The following is a 21,088-nucleotide window of genomic DNA, read 5'->3' as shown; positions in this document are numbered from 1 at the left end:
GCCTACGAGGTGGCTGGTGCTTCTCAAAATCATTTGTAATGTATCATTCCCCCGTAGGTTGTGCCGAGTTCCGTCAAAATGAGCGGAATGCGGAAGGGAATGAGTTACTATAGGCTTGAAGTGCATTGGAGCCTATATGTAGAGTATAAAGGGACCTGAGAGAGTGAAACTGCATTTCTGGAAAAGTTCCAGAAATTTTACTCTCGGGGACCGGTCCCTTGGGTGAGAGATCGGTTCCCGAACGTTGATCAGCTGAGCAGAATGAAAAAATCGGCTAAGTCCTGGAAGCTGAGCTCTCGGGAACCGGTCCTTCGGCGGGAGACCGGTCCCGGGAGACCGGTTGCGCCGGGGGAGACCGGTCCCCTTCTACGCAGAGTGCAGGGCAGTTCTCGGGAACCGGTCCTTGAAGGGGAGAGACCGGTCCCCGAGCCCGAAATTGCCCAGTAAGGGTTGATTGCAAAAATTAAAAGTTGAGGGGTTTAAGTGTAAAAGTGACATGTGAAAGGTTATATGGGCTAGGGCATGAGTGAGAGCTCATTTGCTCTCACTCCTACACCAACACCTTTTCCTCTCTCTCTCTCTCTCTAAAAACCTCTCCTTTCTCTCTTCCCCTCTCTCTAGGGCTTGGACCAAGAGGGGATTTGGAGGAGCAAGCTTGGAGAAGAAGCTCTCCAAGGTGAAGAGCAAGCTAGGCAAGGCTTTTGAAGGAAAGTTTTGAACTCCAAAGGTGAGTTCTTATAGGTTTTGAACTAGGGTTTGGGTTTTTCCTTCTAGTATACTTCTAGGAGATGGATTAGAATATTTTCCTCAAGTTTCTCATGAGTAAGGACCTAAGTTGGGGAAGATGATGTTGTTAAGGGACCTATATTTAGGGTTTTGTAATTTTGGGGTTCGAACTTGGGTTTGATCTCATCTTAACCTAATTGGTAGGTCTACGAACGCGTCGGTGCGTTCGGTTTGGCGATACGACGAGCGTGCACGAGGATATTAAGAAAACAAGCTGAAGTAATACAGATCGACGTAGCTCGCGGCGAACAAATCTAAAAATCGTGAAATCTTGACCACGGCATCCTTGTGGCACATAAATGTGGGGGGTGCTATCCGAAAACGCCGGATCTCTTTCTATGTCTGTCCCTTCTTTGAGCATGTTGGTATTATAGCATTCTTGCATGTAGGGTAATGAATGGCATATGTTGGTTGTAACAATTATCTGCTCAAGATTATTGTAATGATATAGAAACCATGTGAACAAAGAAAATGAATGACCCTATATGCATGTGACTATGAGAAATGACTATGACCACAGTAAACAAAGGCGATATTGACATTAGTGACTCGATTGACATCGAAAAGAGAATAGTTAAACAAGGTTTAACCGAGTGACGTTTTGTGTATTGTGGCATCAGGACCATTATGACGTTGGCAAATGATAGTATGTGCATGAATAGGTATTAACCATTCATTGGCATTGAGACAGTGAGAATTGTGACAGGTTGGCCATACCTCCTCAAATTGAGGATGGGATCATACTCACATGTATTGGTTCCGGCTTGTGAAGGTCGCTCCTCCACAAGCGGTGTACTCCGGAGAAGAAAAGCACCACGGGTGGACGTGCCCGGCGAAGATCCTTCAGGTGGTTGTGCCTTGTGCCTCCCCCGTTAGACGGGATATGTGGACTGTGAGTTGGGGTAAACCAGGAGCACCCCAGGTTGATTGGGTAAAGGCCAAAGGAATGTGAAAGGAACATGCATGCATAAACTTCATGTATTTGAATATGAATATCTATCTGTGGATTACTTTCTTGCAGGCATTGTATTAGAAGTGCATTAGTTGGTTTGTTATTCTTCTTTATTGAAATACATATGCCTGAATTAGACCTAGTGGGCGAATTGGCGTGGTCGGCAGCCGAACCCACTGGGAACTTCGTTCTAGTTCTCATTACCACTAACCCTGCAGATCCGTACGCGAGCGGGGTGGCGGAGGATCGAGGCAAGGGAATCGCGCCGTAGATAGCGGCCTCGGAGTTATATAGGCATACCCTACACTCGGTGTACTGAACTTTTGTATGTTGAAATAGTAATGTGAAAAATGATGTAAATGAATGTAATAGACTGCTTGTGTTTGATTCAAATGAAATCAAATGACATGTATATTGGATGTTTAGTTAGTTTCGATGCTTTCACTTGTGATTGTCATTTGCCCTCGTGCAAACCCTGTATATCTCGTAATTCTCCTTGTTGATTTGCTTGTAATATACTTGTTGTTGGAGCCTTGGGCGGACAGGAGAGGTACTGTCCGTTCGGCGTCTGTCGTGTGCTCGAATCCGACCAAATTGGCGGAGCTCGGGGCGTGACAGATATGGTGGTATCAAAGCGTTGTGGAAGCAAAAGTCTATGATGGACTTAGGGACCTTAGGATTGGAGACCTTAGGAATTAGGACACGTATGACGTGGACCTAGAGATGCGAAAGCAAATTGATTGGGTTATGAGTAGAACTTCTCTAAACGGAAATAGATATGGATTCAAGGAAACGTTTGTTTTCTTTTAAGGTATTATGTGGGGCGGACGACTACATAATGCCGAGAGTAGAAAATGAACGTGCTTGATTGCTTTCGCTTGATTGGGTAGTTGTTTGGAACGAGTAAGAGTCTCGGATGTCGCGTATTAATGCGTGTGTTTCATTTCAGGACAGATGTCACCGAGACGATATACGCGTCGGGCCACTCCGGCATTACCTGACGAGGTGCCAGAGCAGGTTGTAACCGATGAAGTTCGAGAGTTGCGGGCCCAAGTAGCAACTCTGACTGGGGCTATGCGACAGCAAGGGGAGCAGATAGGATGGCTCCACGACTTGGTGGCTCGACAGGCGGCGGCGGCTGCACCTGTACCTCAGGACCCGCCCGCACCTGTAGTACCTACGCCGGTGGCGGCAGCACCGGTGACGGCTATTCCTCCGGTGGCTTCAGGTTCTTCGGTTCCTATCCCGGAGGTACTCGAGGCCGAGCAGGAGCGATCGTTGGCGGTATTGATGGCCTTCAAACGGTTTAATCCTCCGACCTTTTTGGGTTATGTGAAAGACTCATGGTTGATGGAGGCGTGGCTTTTCGCGATGGAGGCGTTGTTCGAGGATATATACACCCTCGAGAAGGACAAGGTTCGTTTGGCGGATCACTGTTTAGAGGGGCCGGCTCGATCGTGGTGGATGGGAGTGTAGAGTGGTCGGTCCTTGTATCCGGCTACCATGACTTGGGAGGCGTTCCGGGAGATTCTACTAATGGAGTACTTTCCGAAAAGTGACAAGCGGAAGATCAAGGAGGACTTTCGCAAGTTAAGGCAAGGAAGTCGAATGGTGCGGGAGTATAAAAGGGAGTTCTCGCACATGGTTAATTGTGTTCCCGGCTTGATTCATGGTGACCGGGATCGGGCGGAAGTCTTCGAGCGCGGGTTGCGGCCGGAGATATTCAAGACTGTTCAGGCGCTTCGGCTGAAGACCTATGAAGAGGTGCTCGATCGTGCGCTATGGATAGAGCGCGGTAATGCCATTGCGCGCGAGGAATGCGAGGCGTTTGAAAGGGACAAGGACAGAGAGAAGTCTAAGAAGCGACCGGCTGGTGGTTCCACGGGGCAGTCGAGTTCCAAGCGACCCCCTCGGCACCCTAGATCGCAATGGCGACGAGATAAGAGCCAGACAAGGAGCCAGATGAGTACCTCTCCATGCGTAATTTGCATCATAGGCCGAGTGAATGTTCTCAGCTTGACGGGAGGTGTTTCCGATGCGGCCAAGCGGGACACATGAGATGGGATTGCTCGGGCGACGCGTCACCTGCTCCGTCAGCTGCTTCGGCTCAGTATGCTCCACGACAGCTCCCAGGACTGCCACCTGCCATGTCGGTTGGGCGTGCTTCATCACCGCGACAGCCGGAGGGATCGCGTGCACCGAGTGGACGGGTTTTCGCCACTCAGGTGGAGGAGCAGCCTGCTGTACCCGACGATGTCGTGGCAGGTATTATCCTTATCAGAGGCAGTAGAACTAGAGCCATATTCGATACTGGAGCATCGTAATCGTTTATTTTGGCATCATTTGCACTAGCGCAAGGCATAGAGGTCACGTATTATGAGGATTGTTGGACGGTGACTGCACCTGGACTTATGTTTTATGTGCATGACGAGTGTTTGGACTGTCCGGTACAGGTAGGCGATTGGATTATGCCGATCGACCTGTTAGTGTTGAAACAGTTGTGGGGGTTTGATGTCATCTTGGGAGTTAATTGGCTCTCCAAGTACTATGCCAGCATCGACTGCGACAGTAGGGTGATCACTTTTCGTGAGCCTGGTCAAGAAGAGTTTGTGTATCGGGCATGTAAAGGCACGCGCTTTGCGGCGACTATATCGACGGTGAGGGCGAAAAAGATGATCAAGGGTGGTTGCAAAGCTTATTTGGCGACCATCGTGGACCCTCAAAAGGAGTACCCGGAGTTGGGGGACATTCGGGTGGTGTGTGAATATCCGGACGTATTTCCGGCGGAGTTACCGGGGTTGCCACCGGATCGAGAAGTTGAGTTCGTTATCGACTTGATTCCCGGTGCGGCGCCGCTAGTTTCAAAGGCTCCGTATAGGATGGCGCCGGTGGAGCTTAAAGAGTTGAAGGCCCAGTTGCAGGACTTGCTCGATAAGGGCTTCATGAAACCAAGTGTGTCCCCATGGGGAGCACCAGTGTTGTTTGTGAAGAAGAAGGACGACACCCTTCGACTTTGCGTTGATTATCGCGAGTTGAACAAGGTGACGATCAAGAACAAGTGTCCATTGCCGAGAATAGACGACCTATTCGATCAGTTGCAAGGGTCGCGAGTATACTCGAAGATAGATCTTCAGTCGGGATATCACCAGTTAAAAATCCGACCGAAGGACGTGCACAAAACGGCGTACCGTACGCGGTATGGCCACTACGAGTTTACGGTGATGCCGTTTGGGCTTACCAATGCCCCGGCAGCGTTTATAGACTTGATGAATAGGGTCTTTCGACCGTTATTGGATAAGTGCGTTGTGGTGTTTATCGACGACGTGTTGGTGTATTCGCGGAGTGAAGAAGAGCACGAGGAACATTTGAGACTGTGTTGCAGATCTCCGTGACGAGAAGCTTTACGCTAAACTCAAGAAGTGCGAATTTTGGCTTTCGGAGGTGACCTTCTTAGGCCATGTCATATCCGGGAGTGGAATCTCGGTAGACCCGAAGAAAATTGAGGCGATTCGAGATTGGCCCCGTCCTACAAGTGTGGCAGAAGTCCGCAGTTTTCTTGGATTGGCGGGCTATTATCGGCGTTTTGTTGAGGGGTTTGCGAAATTGACTACTCCTCTCACACGCCTTACGCACAAAGGAGTAAGGTTTGATTGGAGCGAAGTTTGCAACCGAAGCTTCCAAGAGTTGAAGGGGAAATTGACGTCAACCCGGTACTTGCGTTGCCAACGCCGGGAGAGAGCTTCGTGGTGTACAGTGATGCTTCCTACACCGGTCTCGGGTGTGTTCTTATGCAAAATGGGCGAGTCATTGCGTATTCGCGCTAATTGAAAAGCTATGAGAAGAACTACCCGACACACGATCTCGAGCTAGCGGCGGTTGTTTTTGCGCTGAAGCTGTGGAGGCATTATCTTTATGGTGAGCATTGTGAGGTGTATACCGATCACAAAAGCCTCAAGTATTTGTTCACCCAGAAAGAATTGAATATGAGGCAGCGGCGTTGGCTGGAGTTGATAAAAGATTATGATCTTACTATCCTGTACCACCCCGGTAAAGCCAACGTGGTGGCCTATGCGCTGAGTAGGAAATCGGTTGAGAACTTGGCGACGGCGATTACTAGTCAACCGGCATTGTATAAGGAAATGCAACGGTTTGGATTGGAGGTAGTGGCGCCAGAAGTTTCGATTATCTTGGCGGCACTAGTAGTTCGACCGATCTTGTTGGAGCAAATTAAGGAGCGGCAAGTTGATGATCCGTATCTCCAAAAGGTGCGGAATGATGTTAGTGACGGGCGCTCTGGTGATTTCAGCGTGGGAACTGACGGTGTACTTCGGTTCAGAAACCGACTGTGCGTACCCAAGGAAGACGAGATTCATAAGATGGTGTTGCAAGAGGCGCATCATTCCCCGTATAGTATTCATCCGGGTGGCACTAAGATGTATAGGGATCTAAAGTTGCATTATTGGTGGCCGGGTATGAAGAAGGACATCAGAGCGTTCGTGGCGCAATGCTTAACGTGCCAACAAGTAAAAGCTGAGCGTCATTTTTTCGCGGGGAAATTGCAGAGCTTACCGGTCCGTGTGTGGAAGTGGGAGAATGTCGCGATGGACTTTGTGGTCGGGTTGCCCCGATTGCAAGCTGGACATGACGCCATATGGGTGGTTGTGGACCATTTAACGAAATCGGCTCACTTTTTGCCGATCCACACCACGTGGTCAGGAGATAGGTTAGCCCAGGTTTATTTGGACGAGATAGTGAGACTGCATGGGGTTCCCCTGTCGATTGTATCAGATCGAGACCCTCGGTTCACTTCTCATTTCTGGAGGAGCTTGCAGAATGCTTTAGGCACGCGGCTCGATTTTAGTACGGCGTTTCATCCTCAGAGTGATGGACAATCTAAGAGGACAATTCAGATACTCGAGGACATGTTGCGAGCATGTGTGCTTGACTACCGTGGAGGGTGGCACGATTACTTAGCGATGGCGGAGTTTGCATACAACAATAGCTACCAAGAAAGTATTGCAATGGCGCCATTCGAAGCCCTTTATGGAAGGAAGTGTCGCTTACCAATTCATTGGAGCGAGGTGGGAGAGAAAGTTGTTCTTGGCCCAGAAGTTGTTCGGGAGGCGGAAGAAAAAGTTCGTCTCACCCGGCAAAGATTAGCGACGGCGCAGTCAAGGTACAAGAGTTATGCCGATAAGCGAAGAAAAGATATTGAGTTCGCAGTTGGAGACCGCGTGTTTTTAAAGGTATCGCCGATGCGCGGTGTTAAGAGGTTTGGTATTCGGGGAAAGTTAAGTCCCCGATTTGTCGGACGCTTTGAGATCTTGGAAAGGGTTGGCGCGGTGGCCTACAGAGTAGCATCACCGCCGAGGCTTGCGGGGGTGCACGATGTGTTTCATGTATCTAATCTCCGCAAGTATGTTCATGATCCGGAGCATGTTCTCTCGTATATACCGATAGAGCTTCAAGAGGACATGACTTACGAGGAGTTCCCGGCATACATTGTTGATCGGGAAGTGCGAAAGCTACGGAACCGAGAAATTCCGTATGTTAAGATCCATTGGAGCAAACACGGCGTCCGGGAAGAAACGTGGGAGCTTGAGGATGCGATGAAAGAGCGTCATCCTTATCTCTTCGAGGAACTAAAATGAGGTATGGATTTTGGATTACGAATGAGTTAGTTTCGCAGCCGAAACAATTTTAAAGGTGTGGGGAATGTAACGTATCACTCCCCCGTAGGTTGTGCCGAGTTCCGTCAAAATGAGCGGAATGCGGAAGGGAATGAGTTACTATGGGCTTGAAGTGCATTGGAGCCTATATATAGAGTATAAAGGGACCTGAGAGAGTGAAACTGCATTTTTGGAAAAGTTCCAGAAATTTTACTCTCGGGGACCGGTCCCTTGGGTGAGAGACCGGTTCCTGAACGTTGATCAGCCAAGCAGAATGAAAAAATCGGCTAAGTCCTAGAAGCTGAGCTCTCGGGAACCGGTCCTTCGGCGGGAGACCGGTCCCGGGAGACCGCACTGTGCCGGGGGGAGACCGGTCCCCTTCTACGCAGAGTGCAGGGCAGCTCTCGGGAACCGGTCCCTGAAGGGGAGAGACCGGTCCCCGAGCCCGAAATTGCCCAGTAAGGGCTGATTGCAAAAATTAAAAGTTGAGGGGTTTAAGTGTAAAAGTGACATGTGAAGGGTTATATGGGCTAGGGCATGAGTGAGAGCTCATTTGCTCTCACTCCTACACCAACACCTTTTCCTCTTTCTCTCTCTAAAAACCTTTCCTTTCTCTCTCCCTCTCTCTCTAGGGCTTGGACCAAGAGGGGATTTGGAGGAGCAAGCTTGGAGAAGAAGCTCTCCAAGGTGAAGAGCAAGCTAGGCAAGGCTTTTGAAGGAAAGTTTTGAACTCCAAAGGTGAGTTCTTATAGGTTTTGAACTAGGGTTTGGGTTTTTCCTTCTAGTATACTTCTAGGAGATGGATTAGAATATTTTCCCTAAGTTTCTTATGAGTAAGGACCTAAGTTGGGGAAGATGATGTTGTTAAGGGACCTATATTTAGGGTTTTGTAATTTTGGGGTTCGAACTTGGGTTTGATCTCATCTTAACCTAATTGGTAGGTCTATGAACGTGTCGGTGCGCTCGGTTCGGCGATACGACGAGCATGCGCAAGGATATTAAGAAAACAAGCTGAAATAGTACAGATCGACGTAGCTCGCGGCGAACAAGTCTAAAAATCGTGAAATCTGGACCACGGCATCCTTGTGGCACATAAAGGTGGGGGGTGCTATCCGGAAACGCCGGATCTCTTTCTATGTCTATGTCCCTTCTTTGAGCATGTTGGTATTATAGCATTCTTGCATGTAGGATAATGAATGGCATATGTTGGTTGTAACAATTATCTGCTCAAGATTATTGTAATGATATAGAACCATGTGAACAAAGAAAATGAATGACCATATATGCATGTGACTGTGAGAAATGACTATGACCGTAGTAAACAAAGGCGACATTGACATTAGTGACTCGATTGACATCGAAAAGAGAATAGTTAAACAAGGTTTAACCGAGAGACGTTATGTGTATTGTGGCATCAGGACCATTATGACGTTGGCAAATGATAGTATGTGCATGAATAGGTATTAACCATTCATCGGCATTGAGACTGTGAGAATTGTGACAGGTTGGCCATACCTCATCAAATTGAGGATGGGATCATACTCACATGTATTGGTTCCGGCTTGTGGAGGTCGCTCCTCCACAAGCGGTGTACTCCGGAGAAGAAAAGCACCACGGGTGGATGTGCCCGGCGAAGATCCTTCGGGTGGTTGTGCCTTGTGCCTCCTTGTTAAGGATTTTATAGGTTGGCGAATTTCGTAAAGTTGATTGGAGTCTTGAAGAGTTGATCGCGGAAGTTTTTGAAGAAAAGATTCAAATTGAAGAACAAAGATTCATTCGTAAAGTTTGGCACCTAAGGTATGGAGAAAAGATCATTTGTGGTGAAGATACTTAATTAGAATAAGGTCAGAAGGCTTAGATTGCTTTAAAACTTTTTTACTGAACTTTTCTGTGTTCTAGGACCGGTCCCTGAGGTGAAGAGACCGGTTCCCCTAAGGTCCTCTCTGCGTGAGTTTTAATGCAACCGGTCCCCTGAGATGAGAGACCGGTTCCCGAACCTTGGTAATTCTGTCGCGCAGCGAGGGACCGATCTCAAGCTTGAGAGACCGGTTCCCGAACGTTGTGTTTTTGGTCACGCAGTGAGGGACTGGTTCCTCACTTGAGAGACCGGTCTCTCACAGACCGGTCTCCTCGAGAGGACCGGTCACTGAGGACGACACAGGTTTTAAAAAAGAACTTTTTGCAATCATAGTCTACTTCTAAGTCTTCTAAACATATAAATAAGCTATGGGGGTCATCTAAAAATTCGAGGCTTTGAATTTCTACTCATTCTAAACCCTAGAAACTTGTTTTTCTCGTTCTTATGGTTTGATTCTTATAACAAGTTTCTAACAATCAACAATAGACTTGATTCTTCATTTTTACTTGAGAACTCATACGAGAATCAAGTAGATGTTTGATTAAAAGGTAGACCCTCAGTGCTTATGGGATCCTAAAGCTTAATCACCACAAATCTTGTAACATACCGGACTTCTAAAATCACGAAGTCACGGAATACATTTGATTGGAAAGCCGTTTGAATGGTCTCGGTGAGGTTCCGGTGAGGTCCGGAAGCATTCGGGCGTTCCGGTGCGCATAGGCGCTAAACGGAGCCCGAAGGGCCGTGTTGGGCTGTGAGCCAAATCCGGCATTAGCGTGGATGAAAAGATGATGAAAATACGCTCGAGAACATGTTTGGAGAGTCTCGGTTCGATTTGAAGAGAATCGGAGGTCAAACGAGCGAAAATGAGCGAAAACGGAGCTAAAACGGCGAAAAAGGCTGAAATTTGGCTAAGTCCTTAATTGCTGAAAATCTGGACCTACGGGGACCAGTCCCTCAAGTCCGGGGACCGGTCCCCTATACAAAAATGGCCCCCGCGCGGGGCAATGCAGGAAACATGAAGTTGAGGGGCTTTTTGGCAATTTTGCCACATGAGGAGTTGATTAGAGGGGCTAGGGCTCATTTCCTCTCACTCCCTCACACTCCCACCCTAAAAGAACACCCTCTCTCTCTCTCTCTAGAGCTCTCTCTCTCTCTTGGAGTTGATCAAGAAGGAGGAGAAGGAGGAGATTTGGAGCTTGAGGGAGCAAAAGCTTCATCTTCCTCTTCCATTGCTTGGAGAAGAAGCTTGGTAGAGGTAAGGTTTTGAACCCCTCTCACATAGTGAATGTGAAAGTTTTGGAGTTAGCCCAAGGATCCTATCTATAGATGTATCTAACACCTAGAGGGGGGAATAGTGTGTAAAAGCCAAAAGACCAAAAATCTCGATGCAAAAAAATAAATATGAAAAATAAAAAGACAGAATTTACGTGGGAAAACTCCAACTTTGGAGGAAAACCACACGGGACCAACACAGCGAAAAATAATCTCACTAAGAGAAAAGATTACAAGGTGATTCCGAACTCCACGGACTCTACCTCTCTTAACTCCGATAATCTTCGCCTACCTCCGGGTTGTCCAGCGCCCTCACGTCGAATCACGAACGCCTCACACTTCGAATCCACGAAAGCTTCAATCACGCCGAATCCCGACACCACTCGAATCCACGAAGCCACGATCCGAATCCACGAATCCGCGTCAGAATACGCCGAATCCACCGACCGCCACCATGAAGATATCAATGAATATTGGGCATCCTCGCTTTTGGAGTATCGTAGAAAACCACGAATAGAACTCCAGGCTAAGCGGAGATCAAATCGACATATTAATATCAAATTTCAATATCTCGCATTTGATCTAAAGCAGCTTTTTGTAGAAAATAGCGTTTTTTTAGATGAAATCGAGCCTCGTAGGTTTCTCCAATATCGTATTTTCGTGAAGTTAATCAGTATAGAGAACCCCTGATAGCTTATTTATAGACTTTTTAGAATCAACAGAGTAGGATTAGAAAGTTTTTTCCAAAATTCCAGCCTTGCCATCGGAACAAGGAAAGCTGATCCAGGGTACAAAGCCATGACGGAAGATTTTGTTCTTACGAAGCTTCTGTAACCCTGGACAGGACTGCTTTTTGTTCGCGAACAGGGCTGCTACCCTGGACAGCCGTGATGGTTGTTACGGAAACAACCATCAAACTGTTTCTGGCAAAACGTTGGATGGCTTGTTACCCTGGACAGAAAATTCTTGTACCGTACAACAATGCAATTTTTGCTGAAAATGCATTTATTTCGTGTTTTACAAGCTCTTTAGAAACTTTCTAATCAATTACAACTTGAAACATGCATTCTAAAATCTATATTAAGTATGAATCACCAATAAACATGATTTAAAAGGTTTTACCTAAGCATGGTGAATTCATGTTTTACGTGTTTGCGTGCCTTTGCCGATCTTCGAAAGTCTTGGATTCTTCGTGATCTTTAATACTCCGCCTCCGAACTTCTCAAGACTCGAACTCGAACCACGATAACTTGCCAAACACATAGGACCTACAATCTCCCCTTTGGCAATTTTTCGTGACAAAAACACACACAAACTCACAAATTAACAATTAAAGAAAAAAACCGAAGTTCAATGTCATCACCAAAACATCGAAACCCATCCGCGTGTAATCAAATACATTTGAAACTCAAAGTTACATTCAAAACTCCTAAAACACGGACTCTATGACTTAGACGCAACAGGAAGTCTTGAAGTCTCTGATTTCCTCTCTCTTTGTTCACATCTTCCCTCTTTAGTTCTGAACTATCATCCTCTGCTTCAGTCAATGCCTGTTCATCCATGCTCTCCCTCTTCATCTACGCTTTCCCCCTTTTTGTCAAAATGCCCAAAGAAAGCAAATTAAAGAGAAGAAAACATACTAGAAAGCATAGAGTAGTCATCATAGGACATGGCCTAAAAGCAAAAATAAAAGCATACCTATAGAAAGCATAACGCGAAGCAAATCTAAAACATGGCTGCTAAACAGCAAACGCCAGTGAAAGAGGAAAGTAGCTGACAAAGCAATCTCATATTTCAAAAAAGTGCTTAAAATCCATCAAATTAAAATTAATTTCAAATAAATTTAGGCTTTTATTCAAAATCATTTAATGAAAATAAATATTATAAAATTCAAAACACATCGAAAAAGATCAAAATTTTCAATATCAAAAATAATTAATGATCAAAAACATCAAAGCATGTAAGTTGGCGTGAAAAATGCTTTTTTTAGAATTCAACAAAAATTGACACCAAAAATTATCGTAACACGTTCAAAATAGAGCATTTAAGACTAACATGATACCCGGGGGGGCCTCTTTGAGATCTTTTTCAAACTAGTAGCAACCTTATTACTCCAAAAATTCTAAAATTATTATTTTTTTTCACGCTTTGCGGCTTTTCAATTAATTTCCATGTGGTTAGCTTCAACACTTACCGGCGGACCGGGTGTAGCTCTTTCCTACACGTGGTTGGTAGTTTTCACACTCCTTTTAGGATGTAACTCTTTCCACAGTTTTAAACATAGGAGTTTCTTTTTCTCTTTTTTTATTTTAACACAATTTCAAACTGCCCCCTTAATTAGGACAATCTCACAGTTTGAAAATAATTTGACGAATTTTAGTCAATTAGAGAATATCCATTCATCATATCCAACGACTCACAACAAGATGAATTAATCACCAAAAAATCAATTTGATTCAGAGTTTTGATGAATATATGCCATACAGAAATCATATATTAATTATACGTCAAATAATAAAAGTTGGAGTAAAAACGATAATTAATATGAATTTAACTTAATTATCATTTGGAAAAAACAACGTTCAAACACCTCTTTTTTTTCTAAAGAATTTCTTTCTCCAAAATCGACTGCGATCTCAATTATTCTCTTTCTCCGAAAATTTTGAATTCACTAAACACCTTTGTCCTCAAAAAGATTTATTATAACAATAAAATTCAAGTACAAAAAATCTATGTAAATATAATGCAATGAATACAAAATATACAACAAGCACCAATCAAAGCGATTACACTAAAAATCAAAAATGACTAAGACGAGGAGCAAGAAACATATCACCTTTCCGGCCATCCAAACTTGTCGATCTTTGGTTTTTCTCGGGTCACGGTGCCGTTGTTTTAGATTTTTGATCAACCGTTGGTGGTTCTTCGGTTGATGGCGTCGTCGGTTGAATTTGTCGTTGAGCTTACGCAGCCCGTTTGCATGAACTTGGCGTTGTTATAGCAAACCGATTCTTTTGAGGTATCGACTAACTTGATTTTTCTTTTGATTCCGTGGGCGAAGTCGATGTGTAGATGATGCTTGAGGTTGTAGAAGGCCGATTGATTTTCTTTCCTATATTTAGGCCATATTCCTTTTAATGTGACCTTTTCTTGCCAATTTATGACACATTCTTCTCTTTTGAAGTTGTTGAGACTTTAAAAGTTGAATTTGAGTACTTACTCAGACGTGATGTCCGTTCGTAATCGGGTCCAAGCTTGTTCGTTTGACCCAATCCGCAGCATATGATCTAGTTCTTTTGATTCGGGAGAAAATCGTGAATTGTTGATTGAAGTTGACTGAAGAGTTGGTCAAACTTGTGGATGTGGTACGCATCTCGAATTGTTGCCTCCAAAATTTCCAACTTTATCTTTATAGAACTTTGATCGTTTGATCCGCTTCATCTAGCTTCTCTTGCAGAGTGCTGATTATTTTCACAATTGATTTCCCTTCTCCTCAAAGAGCCTTTATTCATATTCTGTTACATTGTTGTTTTCCTCCTCAAATTCCAACAAACGACGTCTCAACTTCTTGTTGAGTTTAGCCATCTGTCTTTGATTCAATGAGAACGTTGATTGTACGCTTTGCTACTGTTGTCTGTGTGCAATCCTCCTCGTTTCGCGTTGTCGTTCGATGAGTCGATGCGAGGAAACAGAAACATTAGAGTTAGTAGCAATAAGAGGATAACACACAACGTTAATGAAGGAGATTTAGCAAATAAGGCAATTTGGATCTCTTTCTCGTCACCTTGACGAATTGGGGGTTCATCAGAAGAATCATCCCAAGATTTTTGCTTGCCATGCTTTTGTCTATGTTAACGCTTCTTTAAGCGGCAATCCGTTGATGTGCGCATATGCCTTTCATTTGTAGCACTTGGGCATCTCGCCTTCAATACATCCTTTTCTTTCGGAAGCCTTTGCACGCTTCTTTCCTTAGATGTAGCATGAAGATTTAGATAATGAAGCCCTTTGGGCCCGATCATTCTCTCTTTCGGAAATTCCGACGAAACTTCTTCGTTCGAGTGCAAGTTTGATTTTCGAAATCCTGGCAAGCGAAAATAATCTCGTCTGATTCGAGTTTTCGTCGTCTTTCTTAGCTTGTTGATTGAACGCAACCCCTGACTTTTAGAGAAGACTTGCGAAGAAGATTGATTAGTAGGAAAAGTCTCTCATCGTTTGTAAAGACCTACTAATTCTTCGACTTTCATCTAATCTCGGCGGATGCTTAACCGTTTCAAATCGCTGCAACTTGCCGAAGCGCTTCCTTGAAGGTGAAGAACTTTTTTGCTACATAAACTTTGAATCCGGAATTGTCTCTCCCAAGTTAGCACATGTATTCACAATGTCTTGTGGACGCGTATAGTAGCTCGGTGAAAGGTCTCATTTCCTCCCATAGAAAGTCGACAATCAAACTTAGCTAGTTAGCATTTGCAATTTTTGGACCTTTACTAAGCTTGTTCCTTCATGCGTAACTTGTAGAGTATCCCAAATTTTCTTTGCCGCTTTCGCAATGCCAAAAACCCGAGTAACTCCGTTTGCGATAAAGCGTTGACTAAAGCATTAAATTCCTTTACCGGTTAAACGAAGATGGACTCCTTTCATTTTTGTTCCACTTGTTACCGTGGTTTAGAACTGGATAGCGTTTATTGACAACTTCGCGTAGAACAGTGCTCCCAACCAAATTAATAGCTTTCCCAAACAGCTTATCGATGGCCGCAATTAGAAGTCTCATGCGACTTTCCAATACGCATAATTCGATGCCATCGAAGATGTGGTCGATTAACGTTACCGCTTCGGCATTAGAAAATAAGTTATAGATCCGCTCTGATTACCAATTGAAAGGTTGGTAGCCCAGATCTATCTTAGATGGTTAGTTCTAACACCAGGTAGGGGAGTGAATAGGTGTAAATAGCCAAAAGACCATCAAATCTCGAGCATAAAATAAATGCGAAAATAAAAGCACACCGAGATTACGTGGGAAAAACTCAACTTGGAGAAAAACCAATGGTGACCAACACGTGCGAAAAAAATAATTCACTTAGAGAAAAGATTACAAGGGTGATTACGGCACTCCACGACTCTACCTCTCTTAACCTCCTATGAATCTTCGCCGCTACCTCGGTGTTGTCCATGCCCTCACGTGAATCCACGAAAGCCCACTTTGAATCCACGAAGCTTCATCACGCCGAATCCACGACTGCTCACGTCGAATCCACGAGCCACGATTCCGAATCACGAACCGGCTGTCAAATCACGCCGAATCCACGACGCACCCATGAAGAATATCTGAATATGGTGATCCTCGCTTTGGAGTATCGTAAAACCAGGAATTAGAACTCCAGCGAAGCGGAAATCAAATGAGCATAATTAATATCAAATTCAATATCTCGATTTGATTCTAAAAGAGGCTTTTTGTAGAAAATAGGTTTTTAGATTGAAATCCGAGCTCTAGGTTTCTCCAATAGTATTTTCGTGGATGCTTAATCAGTTAGAGCCCTATAGTTATTATATAGACTTGAGAATCAAACAGAGTAGGTTAGAAAGTTTTCTTTCCAAAATCAGCACTGGTACCGCGAAAAGGAAAGCCTGTCCAGGGTTTACAGCATGACGAAGATTTTTCTTGCGAAGCTTCTGTACCCTGGACAGACTTCCTTTTTGTTCCGAACAGGCTTGTACCCTGGACAGCCGTGATTGGTTACGGAACAACCATCAAACTTTCTGCGCAACTATGATGATGGCTGGTTACCCTGGACAGAAAATTCTTGTACCGCCGTACAATAATGCTAATTTGCCTGAAAATGCATTGTTTCGGGTTTTTACAAGCTCTTAGAAACTTTCTATTCATTACACTGTTTGAAAACATGATTCTACAAATCTTATAATTAAGTATGAAATCACAATAAACATGATGTAAAGGTTACCTAAGCATCGTTGATTCATGTTTTGTTTGGTCTTTCGATTTACTTCGAAGTCTTGGATTCTTCGATCTTTAATACTCCGCTCCGGACCTTCTTCAAGACTCTGATCGACCACGAAACTGCCAACACATAGACCTAACAGAATGGCTTGGATTAGAGTTTGAATACCTGGAGATAGGATTTATTGATGCTTAGAGATTGTCAATCTCATTTGTTGCAGGTTATAGCTTGATGTTGCTTTTGTGCAACAATGAGATTTAGGCTCCAAATGAGGTTTAAATGTTAGATTCTCTAGGGGTGTGATTTTAAATGCTCATAGAAATGGCATTTTAGCGCAAGTATTTAGATGCTAATTAGATGTTTATTGCTTACAGCTTAGGTCCAAAATGGTGTGTATGTTGGTTGCTCTTAGTATACAAACCTAAGGGTTAAAAATGAGGTTTGTAAATACTTGGTTTGGATTAAATTGAGTGTCAGAAACCTAATGTTGTGTCCAACGCGTAGGAAGCCGACGGCTTCTGTCGATTCGTCGAGCGGTGCGGGACGTTCCGGCTGAAACAAGTTTCGTGAGTTCGTATTGGCCCTGGAGAGTCGAGGCGCTTCAATAAATCATGGGATTGAATCCCGAGCATCGTAGACTAGGAAACCAAGAACCTGATATTTCATCGGATCGCGAAGCGGAGGATCGTTCGAGTGGGTCGCGCGTGAATAGCGGTCGAGCGAGCGGGCGTGCGCGGCGGGGTGGCCGATTGCGAGGTGACGACGAGCAATCGCACGCTATAAAAAGGTCTAGGGGGTGTCTATCTGAGCAATCGGGCTTCCTTCTATATCGCAGTTAAGATCTTTGTCATATTACACATGTTTCATTATGGCATTATAGATGTAATGTATTATTAATTATCTACTTTCTTGAATGCATGCTAGTTCGTGTAGTATATATTGACTTGAACCTAGAATCTTAGAATGCATGAGGCCGGAATGGTTTAGATATGAGATCCTATTAATTGAAAAGAAAATAAGAACTTGGACTGAATAATGAAACTAATGACATGTAGAATAGTGTAATTGAGATTGTATGCATGTAGCATTAATGAATGGATTGCATCTTAGTTGCATAATGGATATTACATTATGAAGATGTATTACTAGATGTATGATGCATGTTGGCTTTATAGAACCATATGTAGCCTAGATGAAGAATGAATGTTAACCGATTGTTAATTATTGGAGATATGCAGCATGTGGCATACTAAACCAGTGTCGTGAACCTAGGATAGATCGAATGCATTAACATAATGTTGCTTACAATGAGGTTGACATTTAAACCTGTGTTGTGGAACTAGAGTGATTAGACCTGGTGATGCATCAAGATTTAGGGCGGTTGAGACAATGAATGGACAAGCGGATAGCTTGTGGATTATCAAGTGAGGGTTACCTAGCTGGAGCAGGTATTCTCAGTTAGCGAGGATCGGATCATACTCACATAGTCTGTTTGACTTGTGGCGTTCGCCTCCCCCACAAAGAAGTGCAACTGCCGGATTGTCAACGAAGCTGGGTAGTTTCATGAGCGGGAGCCACCGGGTGGATCCGAGCGGGGTAGCTCCCCACCCATTGGACTGCGCGAAGTGAGTCGGGCGAAGGCGGGGTAGCTCTTCACCTAGTGAGATTGAGCGGGGTAACTCTTGACCTATGAGATGAGGTTTAGTCGGCTGGCGAAAGAGCGGGGTAGCTCTTGCCTTAGCATTGGGTTATGAGTTGGGTGAGCGAGCGGGGTAGCTCTTCACCTATCGTACTTGAGATCTAAGTTTGGTAAGAGCGGGTAGCTCTTTACCTATAGTATTAGAGTTGTGGACGGGTGAGACAGGCGGGGGTAGCTCTTTCACCTATGTGTGTTATCGAAATCTTAGGTGGGGTAGCCTAACGGATTGGCAGGGTTCATAAATGAATTGCCATAACGTGGATTTGCATTCATTACCATGATTAAATAATACACTGCATAACTATGGTTGTAGTTGTAATTATTTCATTGTTTAAGCCATACTAGGCCATGATAAATGTGTTGCTCATTCCTTGCATTTGGTGCCCCATTAGTGATATGTATTCAGTTTATTTCTATATATCTATCTATCTATCTATATGCTGCCAGCTTAGACCTATGGGAAGATCGGCGGAGGTCGGCGGCCGAACGACTGGGACATATTATTTATATAGTTCTCACCCCGCCTGTGGTTTTGGGTACAGGTACACGTGAGAGCCGGACCGGCAGCAGTGATCGTGGTAAGGCCTTAGCGCCCTAGAGTTGGTAGCTACCTACCTATTTGCCATTAGCAATTTACTATACTTTTGAGAGTAGATGAATGTATTAGGGTGTTGAGATCATTTGAAGTTAAGTTGTAAACTTTATGTTATATTTTGAAGCTTAAATTAAATCAGTCGTGTATTAGAAGTTGAATGGATTGTAATTGTTGATGCCAATGTGTGTACATAGTTACGTTTATTATTCTCTCTTTTATTCACTTGTATGCGTTCTACTTGTGATGCTGCTCTCATTTTGTTCGCACTGTTTGTGCTCTCGCTAGTTGTTTGAATGATTGTGTATATTATTCAAGTGTTTCCCTGGGAAAAACTTGTTGCTACACAATCTCGTCTCTTTAGCTTGGAGCGGACAGGAGTGCCTGTGTTCGCGGTGCCGCCGGTGGCCCGAACCGTGCACAATTGGTAGTGGTTTCGGGGCGGGTGTGACAGTTGTGGTAAAGAGCGAGTTAAGAGCAGCAAAGAGAGAGTTTAGCACTAACCTAGGAGACCCGTAGGATAGAAACCTAAGGCTATAGCGTGCAGTGGAGAGACGCTGAACCTATGAGGTTGCTGTCGCGAATAGGATTTATGATTGGTTGTGTTCGGTGAACCGTCTAAATGGATGTTAGAGGTAGTACTCAAGGTGTGGTTGTATTCTCAACCGAGGGTGTCATGTTGGGTGCACACAACATGAAGCCAGGTGATGAGAAATAGACGCCCTTGCGTGACTTTCGCCCGATGAGTCGGGTGTCTAGTAAAAATCGCGCGAGGTTAACGGAGTTAAGATGAATTACCAGATGTTTTGCGTTTCAGGAGCCTGATGTCCCCGAGACGTACGCACAGTAGATCCGTTCCGGACCACCTCCCGTGGTGCCAAGCAGGCTGGACTCCCGCTACCGCCAGAGCTAGCTGGCGGCCCTAGGAGGTGCAGGAGTGACGAGCGCAAGTTGACTGCGCTAACCAGACAGGATACTGAGCGGCTCCAGGGCTTTTGGAGCGGCAAGTGGTCGGCGGCAAGCCGCGACGGCAAGCTGAGATCTGTGGTCCTCCCGCGCCTCGGCTCGGTGCCTCAAATGCGGCTGAAGGTGTGGGGCAGCGGGCAGCTCGGGCGGCGGCGCGCAATTCCCCCTCCCGGACCGAGTGTTCATCTCCAGCGGCTTCGGGTTCACGATACCCGATGCGGGCCGACTGAGGAAGCGGGCGGAGCGCGGTTACACGGCTCTCACCGAGGTTTATGAAATTCCACCTCCGACAATTTGATGGCGAGTGATGATGCTTGGTCCGGGAGACCTGGTTTAGCCACGGATGGAAGAAGCAATGTTTGAGGAATCTATTACCGAGAGCAAGACAAGTAAACTTGGCCACTCATTAGCTATTGATAAGAGGGCCCGAGTTGGTGGAGGAGGGTGAAGCAGGATCCGTTCTACCGAACCTTCCCCCGATTGATTGGCGGGTTCCAGGGCTGATGTCTCGCGGAACGTATTTCCCTGACAGTGAATGATAAAGGAAAATGGAGAAGGATTTTCGGAAGCGTCAAGCAAGGCAACCGCTACAGTTCGGGAGTACAGAGCGGGTTTACACATTCTCCTTGAATGTGCGTTCCTGATGTGGCAAGGACGAGCAAGATCGGGCGGAGTGCTTGTGCGGGGATTCGGCCGGAGTGTTCCGATATGGTACATTGCATTTTAAGATTCCGCACCTTTGCGAAGTGCTAGATTGGTGCTCTGTGCGGTTGCGAGCATCGGAATGCCTCGTGAGCGAGTGAGGCCGAGCGGACCATCTGAGAAAGACAAAGGAAAGAAACGGCCTGGCAGTGGTTCGGGGGACAGTCTAGTTCAAGAAGCCCCCGAAGTACCGAGAGCAGGGTCGAACGGACTATGCGTGTGTGATCTGCGGGGGAGCATCGGCATGGGAATTGTTGAGCATCGGCAGGACGATGCTTCAGGTGTGTCAAGGGGGCATATGAGCCCGTTAGTGTTCCAGAGGATGCCGCCTGTCCCCGTCCTATTGCATCCCCCCAGTGACTCTGGAGGTAGTTGGGTGAGTTACGCCTACTGCCGTATCTGCCGGGACCCTGCTGACGGGCGCGCCCGTCAGCTCGAGGCGACCCGCGTCGGCCCGAGTCGGGGTGTTCGCGGCCGCTCACAGTCGAAGGAACCTGCCGAGTTCTGCAGCGCACCCGCGACCATCGGTGGCAGGTATGGCTAAATTTTAACGCGCAATCATATCGTTTCTGCATGATGGTTAGACTTATGAACTGCATGCATTTTACCTTGATGATGCATTTCTAACTTACTTA

General features: G+C 45.5%; 1 protein-coding gene across 1 annotated transcript; it reads left to right on the top strand.

Annotated features, from left to right (window-relative positions):
- Positions 3,242 to 16,755, top strand: LOC109719273. Its single transcript, XM_020245849.1, has 5 exons — positions 3,242 to 3,718; positions 4,192 to 4,356; positions 4,465 to 4,755; positions 5,710 to 6,208; positions 16,715 to 16,755. Exons 1-5 carry the CDS (start codon positions 3,242 to 3,244, stop codon positions 16,753 to 16,755), a joined length of 1,473 nt encoding a protein of 490 aa, XP_020101438.1.

Source organism: Ananas comosus, linkage group 13 (assembly GCF_001540865.1).
Source record: "Ananas comosus cultivar F153 linkage group 13, ASM154086v1, whole genome shotgun sequence".
Taxonomy (NCBI): Eukaryota; Viridiplantae; Streptophyta; class Magnoliopsida; order Poales; family Bromeliaceae; genus Ananas; species Ananas comosus.
Note: the sequence above shows the minus strand (reverse complement) of the source record. Positions and strands in the feature narration are given on the sequence as shown.